The sequence below is a fragment of the Eleutherodactylus coqui genome, chromosome 3, assembly GCF_035609145.1.
Source record: "Eleutherodactylus coqui strain aEleCoq1 chromosome 3, aEleCoq1.hap1, whole genome shotgun sequence".
Taxonomy (NCBI): Eukaryota; Metazoa; Chordata; class Amphibia; order Anura; family Eleutherodactylidae; genus Eleutherodactylus; species Eleutherodactylus coqui.
The window spans coordinates 226246539-226263610 of NC_089839.1; the positions used below are offsets into that span (position 1 = coordinate 226246539).

General features: G+C 46.8%; 1 protein-coding gene across 2 annotated transcripts in view; it reads left to right on the top strand.

Annotated features, from left to right (window-relative positions):
• The window catches only part of GRIP2 (glutamate receptor interacting protein 2), a 92826-nt gene that overhangs the window by 59635 nt on the left and 16119 nt on the right, over positions 1-17072 (top strand). For both annotated transcript variants that reach the window (XR_010791246.1, XM_066597014.1), the window contains exons 14-20: positions 556-636; positions 5496-5559; positions 6447-6592; positions 9197-9341; positions 11752-11891; positions 12090-12269; positions 16629-16782. Coding sequence is in view for 1 of the 2 variants with exons in the window: in XM_066597014.1 (XP_066453111.1) it covers positions 556-636; positions 5496-5559; positions 6447-6592; positions 9197-9341; positions 11752-11891; positions 12090-12269; positions 16629-16782 (910 nt within the window). In the remaining variant the exon portion in view is untranslated. The remainder of the gene's footprint in view (positions 1-555; positions 637-5495; positions 5560-6446; positions 6593-9196; positions 9342-11751; positions 11892-12089; positions 12270-16628; positions 16783-17072) is intronic.

Consider the following 17072-nt stretch of genomic DNA (forward strand, 5'->3'; position numbering starts at 1 on the left):
TTATAACTACTAGGGCCACTATGGGGAACACTATTACTGCGGGGGCCACTTTGAGGGTCACTATTACTACTGGGGCCATTAAGGGGGTCAGTATTACCATGAAAGGGGTCAGTGAAGGAAACTATTATGGGATACAGAGGGTGCGGCTTTGTGTAAAGATGGGCATGACCTGTCATGAAAATTTTCTGCGGTGCGCTACAAGTGCTGCTACAGTTGTCCCTCTTTTCATTGTTCAAAAGTTGAGAGGTGTGCGGGGTGTTTGTGTGTGACATCAGTTCCTGGCCTGGATCTCTTAACGGGATAATGACTATCACATGACTGTAGTCCCAATCAGTTAGATAGGACACTTTAGCAAAAGTGATTTAAATTGCAAATTTTATTTAATTTAATGTAAAAAAGGGAATAAGTGGCTTTTTTGGCCTTTGAAACCCCTTTAATACCTGACATGTTGCTGCTCTGTATACTGCTCAGCACTTCATTGATATTGATATTCACTTCACTGCATTGATATTGACATTTCTGTTATTGATTCGCCCTTTTTCTGGTTTCTCCAAGAGTCTGTGGTCCCGAGCAGCGGTACCTTCCATGTTAAGCTGCCCAAAAAGAGGGGCGTGGAGCTGGGTATCACCATCAGCTGTGAGTACGGGAGTGCGACTTATCATCCCCACTGTGGTTAATACTTGCTGCAGGGTGACGACACTTATCCTCGTTTTCCTCTCCTCACCTGTCATACAGATGAGGATCCCGGAAGCAGAAATGTACAGATTTTAAAGAATCCCACATAACAAGTGCCAATCGGCAGGCATTTACCAGGCCTTCATGAAGGCCAATTCACGGTATAGGGGGGTGAACGAACATTCATACGTCCCCATGATGATTCACTGCTGTCAGCAACACATGCCCTGTTCACACAGATATGCAGCCAACAATCATGATATTTTTTGTGTGCCACATGAAAGATGCGATCGGGCAATGAAAAGCATCTGCTCATTCACCAGTTGATTGGTGGCAACTTCACACGGCCCGAAGACCGGGGAAATTAATGTTCTTACGAGCAATCATGTTCAACCATAGGCCATGTAAAAACGCCTGTTATGTGGTATCTTTGGGCAAATGTTAAGAGCACAGAGAATAATGGTCCCATGTAGGGGGGTAGAGCTGCCGCTCTTCCCCCTATAGTACCAGCAGCCTGGCCACTGTCACAGGCGGCAAGGGGGCAGGGGTCACTGATTTGTGAGAGCGACTCAAGCAGCGCTGTCCACTTTCTGGGGAAGGCGGATGACAAAAGGACCATGAGCTGAAAATGACATCACACTGCCTGCAGCAGACTGAAGAAGCAGACGGCGCCATGGACCTAGGACAACAACAGCGCTGCAGGATACAGGAGACTGGTCCAATTACTTACTATTTAGTGTGCGCACACTATAACAGAGGGACTATAACAGACAAGTACGGAATAGGGGAGTACCTCCTCCAGACGACTGTAGCTAGTTGGAAATTGTGATGCTTTATTACGATAGAGAGTTTGACGTTTATTGTTAATATGTAAAGTGATATGTAAAACATTGTGCAACGGAGGATAGTACATAAATGACAACGTGACGGAAACGGGGGTTAGTACATAAATGACAACGTGACGGAGACGGGTTAGTACATCAATGACAACGTGACGGAGATGGGTTAGTACATCAATGACAACGTGACGGAGACAGGGTTAGTACATAAATGACAACGTGACGGAAACAGGGGTTAGTACATAAATGACAACGTGACGGAAACGGGGGTTAGTACATAAATGACAACGTGACGGAGACGGGTTAGTACATCAATGACAACGTGACGGAGATGGGTTAGTACATCAATGACAACGTGACGGAGACAGGGTTAGTACATAAATGACAACGTGACGGAAACGGGGGTTAGTACATAAATGACAACGTGACGGAAACGGAGGATAGTACATAAATGACAACGTGACGGAAACGGGGGTTAGTACATAAATGACAACGTGACGGAGACGGGTTAGTACATCAATGACAACGTGACGGAGATGGGTTAGTACATCAATGACAACGTGACGGAGACAGGGTTAGTACATAAATGACAACGTGACGGAAACGGGGGTTAGTACATAAATGACAACGTGACGGAGACGGGTTAGTACATCAATGACAACGTGACGGAGACGGGTTAGTACATCAATGACAACGTGACGGAGATGGGTTAGTACATCAATGACAACGTGACGGAGACAGGGTTAGTACATAAATGACAACGTGACGGAGATGGGTTAGTACATCAATGACAACGTGACGGAGACAGGGTTAGTACATAAATGACAACGTGACGGAGACGGGGGTTTGTACAGAAATGACAACGTGACGGAGACGGGGGTTAATACATTTCTGACAATGTGACGGAGATGGGGGTTAGTACAATGACAACGTGACGGAGACAAGGCATTATGGCACCAACAAAGGTTATGTGAGAGGAGAGTGTTCAGTAGATGTATTTTCACATCTATGGTGCATTGAGTCTGCAATGACATGGGACTCCTAAAGTGTTGATGTATCCTGGCACCTGCAGTGTGTGAGGCCGCCATGTTGCCAGGTCGCGCACCTTTGAGGATAAGTACAAAACATGACTATAAGTGTGGAGTACTAAAGAGAACCGTGACCAGTCATTGTTTTTATTCGTGCCTGGTCTGTCTGAGTCGTCCCTTTATGCTTATATGAACATGTGAATATATATGTTGTGTGTGACTTCCAGTTAACAATACGTAAGGGTTAGGTAACCTCACGCCTTCCTATGGAGTGAAACCAAACTACATGTTTATTCAGTAAAGTTTTTTTGTGTTTCAAAAAAAGTTGTCTGCCTCCGCCTCTATCTGCCACCGCGGCGCAATACACAACACCTCCATCTGCTTCACCTAACCAGTCATCCTACAGGGCCACACCAGACACCGGGGTCTAGAAAGTTTCAGACTGATGAATGAGCCCCCCTGCCACCAGTAATTCCTTCATGTTTCCTCAGAACGTAATGACCGGACAGGGAAGCAATTAATAAACCTTGTAGCTCTAGGAAATCATTATGTATGATGTGAATGATTAGCTGCTCCCACGCTCACTGTCATTTCCGTCTGTGGTTATGGGTGTGAATATTAAAGCAATACAAGAGCCAGTAATCCGGAGGTTTATATCCCCATGGCTGCTGTTAGGAAGCGTCCACCACAGCCTCCAATCGCGTCTTGTCCTCGTTAATCATCCCCAAAACGGAGGCCTCGGCAGAGACGACTCTGAATTAATGAGACGTTTATTATCCGTACGGAATCGATCCCCCCTTGTATTTTTCTTTGCGCTCTTCCTGTCCCTGCGGAAGAAGAAGCCCCGTGATTTATTATCTCTACCTTTCATAGCTTCCATTCCGGGGCATCCAGGATCGGCGTCTGGAATAACAATGTGCCAGCTGGATACACGCCAGCTCTCTGCTCTATATATGAGGCTATAGGGGACGAGTCATCTGCTCTCATCCAGTCTTGTACGAGTTGCTATCAATGGTATCTGCTGGTGCCGACATAATTACTGTAGGGACAGACCATGAGGAGAGCCAGGTCCGGCTAGTGCCATCCAGGGGTGGCCCAAGCCTTGACACTGCCCGAAGCAAAGTCTAAAATAGCACCTCCACTCACACAAAACCCACTCATTTTCCAGCCATTGAAAGCACCAATACCCAACACATAATTAAATCATTGAGACTTGTCTGAAGTGGCAGAGTAATAGGACCCCCAGTAGTGGCCCTAATAGTGCCCCAGTAGTGGTGCCAAGAGTAATCGTGACCCCTGGTAGTGGGGCCAGTAGTAATGTCCCCCATACTAGCCTCAGCAATAGTGGCCCCAGTTGTAATAGTGACCCCCATGATGACCCCAATAGTAATAGTGGTTGTAGTACTAATAATGAGCACCCCACATTGGCCTTCGTCTAGGCAGTAACCCGACAAGCAGGTCTCTCGCCCAGCCTGCGCTGCCATTCTGCCGGTGGTGCACGAAGACGCCAGGCGGTGAGGTCAGGTGACGTTTATTTTTACTGGCGATTAATGGATGGTAAAAAATAACTACCAGCCAGGTGGCAACCCACCACCCCCCTGAGGTCCTGGTATCTGAGGCTGCAGTCTCAGGTCACCTCATGGTAGGGGCACCCCTAGTTGCATCCCATTTGCGACTGGGTGTTGAAAACCTGTCTGCAAAGAAGAGGGTTAGGAATTGGCACTAGAGTCATAAGGAAATACACCTAGGGTGCAATAAGTGACAGATCTTTCTGTCCTGAGTGGCAAATGCTGGCACTATTTTGATCTTTGCCAAGTACGCCACTGTGTGCAGCCAATACAGAGGGTAGACAGTATATGTTCCTTGGCATATGTTGGCAGTGGCACATGCATTTACCATGCAGCGAGGGAATCCCAGCACATGGCTGCGGTGGTACAAAGTGGTTGCTGTGCACAGTGTGGTCACATGCCACCGCCGCCGGTTAACTCTATAACTCCCCGTTTCATACAATCAGTTCCATAGGCTTCCTACTGCTGGTCGAAACTTATGCCATCGGTGTTTCCTTCTGTGTCATGTGACCACCCTTTGTTTTCCTTGATGCAGCCAAACCATTTGATCTGATTTAGGGCTTAAACACATGACCCTGATTTTGTCACATTTTGTAGGCAAGAAAATCATGCCAGCAAAACATGACAAAACGAAGCCATTGATTTCAATTGTTTAGTTTTGACTAGCGTGATTCTTGATCAATATTACTACACGTAAGAAAAGATAGTCCTTGCCCTATGTTTTTTGCACATAGTGTTTCTAGGTGTGAGGAAAGATAGTGGAGGACCTATCTGCAGCTTCTTTTTTTTTATTGTGCGCAATACCGCAAAATTTAAATGGTAAAAAAAATAATTTTGACTTGTTCGTGCGTAAACCTGCTCCGTAGCGACGAGTGTGTATGTGCAAATGCGCTTGTCTGTTTAAGCCCTTTAGAGTCAGATTTGACTATTCTGCAAGGCAAAGTCGTGCCAAGGATGTCTTTGAATGCTGGAGGAGGGGATGATATGGGGGTTGTGCACCAGAATCTTGCCTGTAAAAAGTTTAATTTTTTTTGTGCAAACCATTCTTCCACAATAACTTTACGACTTTTTGCTCCTTTGCAGTAACTTTTGTAAAGTGGGAGGCGCTTAGCCGGGGCAATCTACTATAAATTGTACCAGAAACTTGTAATTACAGCGCAAATGTAGTTTTGAATGTCTGACTTGCCAGCAACCAGTGATGCACCACATTTTCAAAGAAGCATACGACGCTCTTGATAAATTTGGCGCATTTCAGTCCAGCGAACTTTGGATTCAGAGTGGCGTATTAACCACAGATCTCAGTTAATTCTCCCCTGTGTGTATGACTAATGGAGGCCGAGTGGCAAATCTTGTTACTAATTCTTCTTATTCTGCTCTATTCACAGCGAGCAGGAAACCCGGAGAGCCTTTAATTATATCTGACATCAAGAAGGGCAGCGTCGCACACAGGTGGGGCACTGCATTATCTCTGTCATACGTGAAACACATCGGCAGCACAAATTTTTTTCTTTCTTCTGTGCTGATAGTTTGTTACATATTACCTGAACTGACACATTGTATCATTGTATGGAGTGCAGGATGTGTGTAAGGCTGCCTTCACACCTGCGCTAGAACCTCCATTGTAGATCTGGCACAAAATACCAGTAAAAAAATAGTGCTGCATGTGGGCAGCTGAGTGGAAACCGAATGGACTCCCATTATAGTCAATAATAGCGATTTGGCAGAAAACTTGCCTATTATTTGCTATGGGTGAGTTAAAAATTGCAGCACACTCACATGCAAATTTCATGCAAGTGTGAAGCGATTTTTAAAAATTTCCTATAGAAAAAATATGCAATTTTGCATGCGTTCAGCGATAACATGTGATTTCTTCACATTGCACTCACCTAGAAAATTGCAAATCTACAGGCGCGATATCGGTCCGAGTTTCTGATATTACACTTCTGTATGTAAATACAGCCTTTGCCTATGGATGGGTGAGAAAAGCCTTTTATGGGAGAACCCCTTTAAGACTCTGTTCACATCAGCGTTTGCATCCTCCATCACTGAAGTCTGTTAAAATTCTGGACGAAATATCACTGCGATGTCCATTATATTATCTGGGAACATGCCGCATGATGGAAACGTAATAGTCAACAGAGGGTGTTTTGCGCTGTTTATTTACAGCCTAAAATGGATCAGTTTAGTGGGAAATTCCATTTTCTGCTCCCATAACAGAGCAGGAAAATGGAACCCACAACGCTGATGTGCCCAGCGGCGGAGCTTTATGTACGGAGTGTAGCCCATGTTAGTCTGTGTATCTAGTGAATAATAGCATTTGTGTCTTCTCACTACAGAACTGGCACCTTGGAGCCTGGAGACAAGCTGTTAGCAATAGATAACATCCGCCTCGACAACTGTTCAATGGAGGATGCCGTGCAGATACTGCGCCAGTGTGAGGAGCTCGTCAAACTGAAGATTCGAAAGGATGAAGATAATTCAGGTATGAAATTATGATTCGTAAGTGCTGAAACCTATCAGAGGTGATCGCAGCTGGAAGGAAACTGCAGCTGCCACCTCCCAGGCTTAAAGTAGTAGTGCCCCCATTAATAGCAGCTATGTGTATGTATATATATGTATGAATGTGTGTGTATGTGTATATAATATATATATTATTATAAATAATCTGGACTTCTAGACTTCTCCTATCATAAATCTACAGTTTATTAGTTAAGCCTTGTCCATTTTAAAACGAATCATAACTCCAAAGAGTTGTGTTTAGAATTCATAGTCCAGGTTTCTGGCTTACCGGTGATATTGTAACAAGCTGCTGGTGGCAGAGTGTATTTGTGTGGGTATTGCAAAGCGCTGAGTTGTTAGAGCAGAGCGCGGGGGGGGGGGAGGGGGATCTGAGCTTGCAGTCTGCATGCATGCTGAAGCCTGGGAAAGTTGGGTACAGATCCACCTGTATTCTAATGACTCCACGCTTGCAATACTGCTAGAGTGATCGGCCGAAGCTCGACCGTGACAAATTGGTAGCGGTGAGGCGCTCAGAACCCTCGATCCGTGACAAATTGGTAATAGCGGTGGGATATTTAAAACGTTCATGCCAGACATAAGTAGTTAATCCTTGTACATAAAAAGCTAGTAGACTCTTTGCCAAAATTGCCGCAAAACGTTTACAAGGCTTTGACTCTGCTAATATAATCATTTTTTTTGGTCTGGGAGTAAGGCTATGCTGTGTGTACCCTCAGACAGTCCACCCCCCCCCCCCCCTTCTTATTTTTTTATTTTTTTGTTTGGCAACCAACGGTGGAGATGGCAGCTGCCTACCAGGCTGAGACCAAGGAAAAGCTGATTGTCCACTGTGTGGAGAGAGATTTGGATGTGACCAGGGTGATGAGGCGCCAGATGGCAACCCTGCTGATAGGGGATGATGCCCAGTAGCAACCCGCAGCAAGTCCCATGCAAGGGATGGCGGTCTCCCCAGCAAAGGCAGTGGCAGATCAAGCCCCAAAAGTCCCAGGCAGCAGCAGCCCTCAGCTGGACCTGGACTTGCTTAACCAGAGGGTCCTCCAGCAGTTGGCCACAGAAAACCCTGCTTTACGCCTGCAGTTCCTCAACAAGATGAACAGAGCCGCAGAGCATGAACGCCAGGCCACAGCTGCAGAACGCTGTGCTGCTTCTTACCCACCTTCACAGGGAAACTGTGGAGGACCCAGTTGGCAGTCTACCATGTGGACACTGGGAATCACTCACCTGTGAGGCATTCCGCCTATCAGGTTTCCCTAGAAGCACACATGGATATGAAGAGATTGATGAGATACTACGCCTGGGCGTCCTTCAGAAGTCCCAGAGCTCATGGGCCTTCCCTGTAGTCCTGGTGCCCAGAAAGGAGCGGATGACTCGGTTCTGTGTGGACTACAGGAGGCTGAATGCAATCACGGTATCCAATGCTTATCCAATACCCGGGACCTGGGAGGCACAAGAGAGGTCTGATTTCATCACACCATTCGGACTCTACGAATCCAAGGTAATGCATGGCATGAAGAACATTTTGGCTACTTTCCAGGCCTGATTGTGAGACCTGCTGCCTAGATTCGCCTGAGCACCTTAGACAGGTGTTCCAGGTATTCCTTCCAAGTGGGGGCTGTAAGCTTCCAAGAGTGGGCTGTAAGTGTTGTTGAGGTATGCAACGGCATACTTCCCAGTGTCCCTCGAGCAGCTGATCCATCAAGCCTGGGATGTGCAATTTTGGCATGCAAGAGGTGCAGTACTTAGTGCACTGTGTAGGCGGGGGAACACGAAAGAAAGAGCCCAGGAAGGTAGACTCCATCTGAGCCTGGCTCAGCCCCAAAACCAAGAAGCAAGTCATGTCCTTCTTGGGTACTACCATAAGTTTGTACGCAACTACAGCGGTCTTGCCAAGACCCTCACCAGCCTGACGAAGAAGAATCTGCCTCAGGTGGGGAGCTGGACCTCGGAATGTGAGCAGTCATTCGTAGCCCTAAAGACTGCTCTCTCTAGCACTCTGGTCCTGCAGGCCGCAGGCTTCGCTCGGAGGCTTCTAGACAACTTGGGCCTGATGACATGGAGCATTATCCTGCTGGAATATCCCATCATTGTGAGGGGACATGACGTCCATGAAAAGCTGCAAATAGTCACCAAGCAGTGAAACATAGCGGGAAATGGTTAATGATGTGTTTAGGCAGAACCCACACACCAGTATGGAGCCACCACCAGCCAGCACAGGGCCTTGTTGACAGCTGGGGTCAATAGTTTCTGGGGTCTGCATCGCACACGAACCGTACCATCATCCTGAACCAATGCCGCATGTTGGCCGTCTTGGTGTCATGATGATAACAGAGACGCTCTGGTAGGTCTTCTGCACCCAACCCTGTGTATGTAGGTATATGTATGTATGTATGTATGTATGTATATGTGTATGTATATGTGTGTATATATATATATATATATATATATATATATATATATATATATATATATATAGTTATGTTGAGCATTGATCATTAATCACTACTAATTAATCTATTGTGAATATGGCATTGCAAGGTGAAATGTATTTATACGCTCACTTGTTTTGCAGATGAGCAGGAAACGACAGGTGCCATCATATATACAGTGGAGCTGAAAAGATATGGCGGGCCACTAGGTATTACGATATCTGGGACAGAAGAACCCTTTGATCCCATTGTCATTTCTGGGCTTACGAAAAGAGGACTGGCTGAAAGGTGGGTTATGGTAAAGAATACAATGTCTGATGCCTCCAAGGCAAAAAGTGGAGAAAAGTTTAAAAAATAACCTGTAATACCACTCCTGCCCACTTGAGGTGGCAGAGAGCCCAAACAAAAGGCTGTTTATATAATAATAATAATAATAATAATAAACTTTATTTGTATAGCGCCAACATATTCCGCAGCGCTTACATAGACAGGGGATACAGAAAGACAAAAGTACAAACATTACAGAACCACAGTTACATAGTAATCAATTGATGGAAACAATAGGGGTGAGGGTCCTGCTCCAACGAGCTTACATACTACAAGTAATGGGGTGATACAGAAGGTAAAGGGGCTGGAGATGTGCACTGTATGGCGAGGTGGAGAGTGAGGGATGTTATACACCTAGACAATGGTCAGACATTTAGCCGTGTGACGGCAGAAACAGTATGACTGCAGGGGCGGTTTATGATGGCTAGCAGGGATTGCAGTCAGTAGGTCAGGGAGCATGTTATCAGGCGGAGTACAAAGGGGTATGTTTAGGGAATTCGGTATGCCTCCCTGAAGAGGTGCGTTTTTAGAGCACGCCTGAAGTTCTGCGAGTCCTGGATTGCTCGGGTAGCCTTTGGTAGTGCGTTCCAGAGGACCGGTGCTGCTCTGGAGAAGTCTTGGAGACGGGAATGAGAAGTTCGAATTAAAGGGGCGCTCAATCTGGTCTCGTTAGCAGAGCGGAGAGCCCGGGCTGGTTGATGGATTGAGATGAGGGAGGCGATGTAGGGGGGCGCTGCACTGTGCGAGGGCTTTGTGGATGAAGGTGGCGAGTTTAAATTGAATTCTGTATTTAACGGGCAGCCAGTGCAGTGACCGGCACAGGGCAGAGGCGTCCGAGTAGCGGCTGGACAGGAAGATGAGCCTGGCTGCCGCATTCAGGATGGATTGGAGAGGGTAGAGTCTGGTGCAGGGGAGGCCGATCAGCAACGAGTTGCAATAATCAAGCCGGGAGTGGATGAGGGCAACAGTAAGCGTTTTTAGCGTGTCCACAGTGAGAAAAGAGCGGATTCTTGCGATGTTCTTGAGGTGCAGCTGACATGTTCGGGCCAGAGATTGGATGTAGGGGGTAAAAGAGAGATCAGAATCAAATATGACTCCAAGGCAGCGGGCATGTTGTCTAGGAGTTATGGTGGCGCCACACACTGAGATGGAGATGTCAGGAGGAGGTCGGTTAGTGGAGGGTGGAAATACCAGCAGGTCAGTTTTAGAGAAGTTTAGTTTTAGGTAGAGAGAGGACATGGTGTTAGAGACAGCGGACAGACAGTTAGTGATGTTTTGGAGTAAAGGTGCAGAGATGTCACGGGAAGAGGTGTATAGCTGGGTGTCATCAGCATACAGGTGGTATTGGAGGCCAAATCTCCTGATGGTTTGTCCAATATGGGCTGTGTAGATAGAGAAAAGAAGGGGGCCGAGGACAGAGCCCTGGGGGACCCCAACAGCAAGGGGAAGAGGAGGGGAGGTAGAGCCAGCAAAGGAGACACTGAAAGAGCGGTCAGATAGGTAGGAAGAGAACCAGGAGAGGGCAGTGTCCTTTAGGCCAATGGAGCGTAGCATACTGAGGAGGAGTTTGTGGTCAACAGTGTGAAATGCTGCGGAGAGGTCGAGGAGGATCAGTAGGGAGTAATCGCCCCTCGATTTGGCTGTCAGTAGGTCATTGGATACCCTTGTAAGGGCAGTTTCTGTCGAGTGTTGAGGTCGAAAGCCAGACTGTAGGGGGTCTAGGAGAGAGTGCTCTGATAGGTAGCTTACAAGGCGGGAGTAAACCAGCCGTTCTAGTAGTTTGGAGATGAAGGGGAGGTTTGAGATGGGTCGGTAGTTGGCAGCATCAGTCGCGTCCAGAGTCGGCTTCTTTAGCAGTGGGGATATGATGGCGTGTTTGAAAGAAGAGGGAAAGATGCCAGAGGTCAGAGAGAGGTTGAATATAGTGGTGAGATGGGAGATGACCACTGGGGAGAGGGAACGGAGGAGGTGTGAGGGGAGGGGGTCGCTAGCGCAGGTGGTGGGGCGAGCAGAGAAGAGCAATTTGGAGACTTCTTCCTCTGTCGCTGGTCTGAGTACAGACATATGAAGTAAGACTGTCTCTTTATTGCACACAAACGGCTTTTTACAGCGTATAGCGAAACATTTCAAATGCCGCACTAAACGTTGTAAAAATGCCTCCATTGATTGTAATGGGGCTTCGCAGACGAGCATTAAAAACGCTGCGGTTTTCAAACACTGTTTGTTTTACCTCCCCTCATTACCCATTGTAATGATGGGGTGCGTTCAAAAACGCCACGTTTAAAACACGTAATTTTAACAGACGCCTGTGTGAGAGCAGCCTTAGCATCACCACTGCTTGCTCTAATGGCTTTTCATGCTTTTTTCGCAGAACTGGAGCAATTCACATTGGAGATCGGATCTTAGCCATTAACTGCGTGAGTCTGAAGGGAAAACCACTGAGTGAGGCCATTCACTTACTGCAGATGGCGGGAGAGACCGTGACCCTCAAGATAAAGAAGCAAGCGGAGAGTGAGTGGGATCTTTTTGTAATGGGAGTCGGGCAGAGACACTGCAGGAGAGGAGGTGGATAATGCAGTGTGAAGGCCAAGGAGAGAAATCAAAACGCGTCACCAACTGAAAACTATTTGTGATTTTTCTGCATGTGCAGCTTCTAGATGTTTCAGTCCCCCTTGTTGGACTCGCTCACAATTGGTCTTGGTTTTTCAGGGCCACATTCGCAGAAGCTATCCGATGGTCTCAATGAAGGGAGTGACCCCGAAGACGACCTCACTGACTCTCAGAAGACCAGCAAGTTATCGGAGATCTACTCTACTACCATCCCCAGTGTGGACAGCGCATTGGAATCTTGGGACGGCTCCGGTATTGATGCAGGATATGGAAGCCATGGTAAGAAGAGCTTTAAATCAGGATGATCCCTATCCATATTGGGTTATCTGAACATAACAGAGGAAGGGCCCCACTTCCGCCCTCCAGACTTTCCAAATTTCAACTGGCCCCGTCATCATCAAAGCTGTCCATACACTTCATTCAGCCTTCTGGCTCTCCATAAACATACATGGCCGGCTCAGTGTGGAGAGACCGACCTCTGCTTCTGCCAACTTTTGAGAAGGAACATCAAGAGAGTACAAAGCAAGGACTAGGATGTAGCTCACACAAAATTTTGGGGCTTTATGTCCCACCCATTTCTATAAAGCACATCCCAACATACATACTGCAATCACGAATAGTAAATAAGACCCCCATCTGCACACCCCAAAATAAATACAGACCCCCTAAACAAAGGCAGACCAATGATTGAATACAGACTCACTCCGATTCCTTAAATTTAATGGAAAATTTAAAGCGACTCCCTTAAAGGGATTGTTGGCTTTTAAAATATTAATGCCATATTTTCAGGATAGGTCATCAGTTATAGATCTGCAAGGGTCCGTCACCTGATGTCCCCGGTGATCACCAGTTCTCTGTGCCGTTTCTCACATGCACTGAGCTGATTTCTGCAGGAAGCAGACAGCTTTATTCCTACTGCAGTGGCCAGACTTGGTATTACAAGCCGAGAAAAATTAATGATTGTATTACCAAGCATTGCCACTATAGTGAGAATTGTGCGGTCTGCTTCCTGTAGAAATCAGCCCAGTGCATGTGAGCATCAGCACAGAGAAGTGCTGATCAGCAAGGATTCCTTTTCAAGTAGTACTACATAATTACAACCAGTAATTATTAGCAAATTATAGTACCAGTGTTTCTGGTGGCGCCATGCACTACATAGCTCTGCTACATGTACGTCCATACACACAGCTCTGCTACATGTACGTTGCATGCACACAGCACTGCTACGTACATTTTTCATCCCATACAACAGGTATCACAAGCAGCACAGTACTCAGGATGAAGGACCTCATAGTCATGCACCGCCCCTGATCACATGACTGTGACATCATCACAGGTCCTTCATCCCGATTGAGTTACATGCTCCGCCCCTGATCACATGACACTGACGTTATCACAGGTCCTTCATCGCAAGTCAGTGAGTTACATGCTCCGCCCTGATCACATGACAGTGATCTCATCACAGGCCTTTCATCCCTGTGCAGATTATGGGTGTACTACATCCCCTACAAACCCCCTGCAGCCTCAGTTGCTATGAAATACTAACGAACAGCTAGCCGGACACCAGCCATGTGCTTACAGGACCTGTGATAATGTCACTGTCATGATCAGGGGCGGAGCATGTAACTCACTCACAGACGGACAAGTGGTCATTAGTATTTTGATGGGCAACCCCTTTAACCCCTACTCAACTTGCGCCATACATGTACAGCGCTCATTGGGTGTCTCTGTATGGAGCAGGCTTGGGAGTCAAGCATACCCCATATATGGCGGCTTTCAGACATTTTTGATAGTTGACACCTGCACACAACAGCAGCTATCAAAGATTACTTTGATCGTGTTGGTTAGTCCTTTAAATGCTGCGCTATAGTATTGCGTTATACTGTATAATTTAGGTGACCAGATTTTCCCAGGGTCAAAGCGGGACAAAGGGGTGGGGTCAGGGGCAGTGTTATAAAATGTACAGGGAAAGTCCAAAAAAAGACAGGGAGAAAATTCCCCCTCGCCTCCTTCGTAGGCTTCCCGCTATCAGCACTCCCCAGCGGCCTGTGGTGGTCTCACCTGACTAGGCTGCAGGAAACTGGAACCCGGTGAGCGTTGACAGCGGCAGTCTTCGAAGGAGGTGAGGGAGACCTGCAGCATTGTATAAAATCAGCTGCAGATATCTGTACCAATGGTACAGATTTTGACTTTTTTTTTTTTTAATGCAGAATTTTCTGCTGCAGATGTTCCACAGCATTTCTGCCATGTGTAAACAATAAACATACCCAAAGTCAGCTTGAGGTACGCTGCCATGTGCAGAGTGACCTTGGTAGTAATAGTGTCCCCTATACCAGCCTCCGCAATAATAGTGACCCCCACAGTAGCCCCAATAGTATTATTGCTTCCCTATACCAGCCCCAGCAATAATAGTGACCCCACAGTGGTCTAATAGTAATAGCGCTCCCCCTTTACCAGCCTCAACAATAGTAGTAGCCTCAATAGTATTATCACTCCTCTATACCAGCCCCAGCAATAAGTGACCCTAGCCACAGTAGCCCCAGCAATAAAAGTGACGCCCCCACAGGAGCCCCATCAGTAATAGTGACCCTCCCGCAGTAGCCCCAGGAGTAATAGTGACCCTCCCGCAGTAGCCCCAGGAGTAATAGTGACCCTCCCGCAGTAGCCCCAGGAGTAATAGTGACCCTCCCGCAGTAGCCCCAGGAGTAATAGTGACCCTCCCGCAGTAGCCCCAGGAGTAATAGTGACCCTCCCACAGTAGCCCCAGCAGTAATAGTGACCCTCCCACAGTAGCCCCAGCAGTAATAGTGACCCTCCCACAGTAGCCCCAGCAGTAATAGTGACCCTCCCACAGTAGCCCCAGCAGTAATAGTGACCCTCCCACAGTAGCCCCAGTAGTAATAGTGACCCCCCCCCCCCACAGTAGCCCCAGCAATGAAAGTGACCCTCCCACAGTAGCCCCAATGATATTGCGCTCCCCTAATTCCCATATACTTACACTCCTCCCGGTCTTCACAGTGCCGCTGCTCCTCTCAGTGCTGCCGGCAGAAGTGTGTTCGTCCGCTGCAGCATCACCTCCCCTTTCCTCTCTTGCAAAACCAAAGAGTAGAGGTCAGGGGGCTAAAAGGGGAGGAAGATCCCAGATGCACAAACTGCCGTCAGTTTGTGCAACCGGCCGTGGCGCGGCAGAGTGATTAACGGCTGGGGAGCTTTAATGGTCACCCGACTTCCTGAAAGGGGGACAAAAGTGGGACAAATGGCTGTCCCACCGGGGTCCCGGTGGAAAGCAGGACACAGGGTCCCAAAGCGGGACGTCCGGTGACCTTAGTATAATTGATCAAACAATCACAAGTCCAAGTCCCCTATGGAGTCTAAGGAAAAGTGAAAATAAAGATTTTTTTTTTAATCATTACAATAATTAAAAATATTAAAAGTAAAAAAAAACCAAAACAAACATTTCCTAGTCGTCACATCACAAAAGTACAAATAATAAAAATTGGTATTGCGTCTGTAAAAGTCCAGTTCACTAAAATATCACATTATTAATCCCGCACAGTGAATGCCATCTAAAAGAACCCACACAATGCCAGAATTGCTTTTTTTTTTATTGCCCTATCTTCAAGAAAAAAGAAAATGAAATAAAAGTGGTGAATAAGTCATATGTACCCCAAAATGGAGCAGGTAAAAGCTGCAGCTTCCCCCCAGTAAAACGAACCCCCTCACAGCGCCATCAACGAAAAAATTAAAAAGTCATTGGGGTCAAAAGATGGCGACAGCAATTTTTTCTAATGTGTTGTATTTTTGTAAGTAGTACTACATAAAAAACCTGTATATTTTATATGGTGGTAATCATACCGCCCACAGAATAAAGATAACATGTCATGTTTATTGCATCATACACACCGTTAAAAACACCCCTCCCCCCCCCCCCCCCCAAAAAAGGGCGCAATTGCATTTTTTTTCCATTTCACCCCACTAAGGAATTTTTAAAGGTTTTCCAATACATTATATGGTACTTTTTAATGGTACTACTGAAGAACTCATCATTTAACTGCCTTCATGTAACAATGTGACCAGAAAAACAAAAAAATGTTTGATTACTTGAACATGGGGAGGAAAGATGAAAATGAAAAACAAAAAAGCATTGCAGCAGGAAGGGGTTAATTGCTGCATAAACAGACAGATTTGTCCTTTAGAAGGTAAGCTGTAGCAGGAAGAGGTTAAAAATAGAGATTACCCACTGTCGAAATATGGACACCAGAGATGAAACCCCCTAAAAATCACAGACCCCAGAATAAACCCCTACTGCTTACAGACCCCAAACTACCCCTTATAGACCTCGGACCAGATACCGGCGCCCAGGAGCGGAGGAAAGTGCAGAGAGAGCTGAACATATGGGGCAGCCAAGGGAATTTGCAGCACGTCTGGGAGATCTCCACACTTCCCAGGAGTCTCCCAGGCATTTCAGGTGAGTTGGCTGGTCTAGTATTTGGGCAGCTTGGGTCCAAGATACTGCATCATTGGCTTCAGATTTCTGCCATCTATTGAGAAGAGGGGAAGGGGCCATCCTGATGTTGCACCCCTCTGCATGCCCCATCACTACTCCATCACCTGATCCCGTCCGCTTCTTTTCTCCAGGTAATTACATGCATCAGGCTGTAGGAATCTCACTACATCCTCATGAGTGGAGAACGAGTCGGCAGAAGATGAGCACTCCACCGGTAGAGCACAGGAAGAGTTACCCCTTTCTGGATGGCAGTTTCAACGAGGAGGAATGGGACAAGCCAGCTCGGTATGTGGCTGGATAAGTAGGGAGGCACCGCTGATCCGTCCTGTATACTCATCCAGTGATGACCTGCTCATGCAGAATCCTTCCAACCACTGAGTAGAAACTGATAGTGTTCCTAGAAGTTGTCGCCTGGTTTTGCCACAGACAGATTGTATAATGTTACATAGAGGTACATTGTCCCCGCACCCTTGCCACAGGAGGTGGTGGGCGACGTAGGTGTCAGCATAGGAGTTGGGCACTACATATACAAAAATATGAATATTTATTACGACTATTAACCACAATGAAATGTC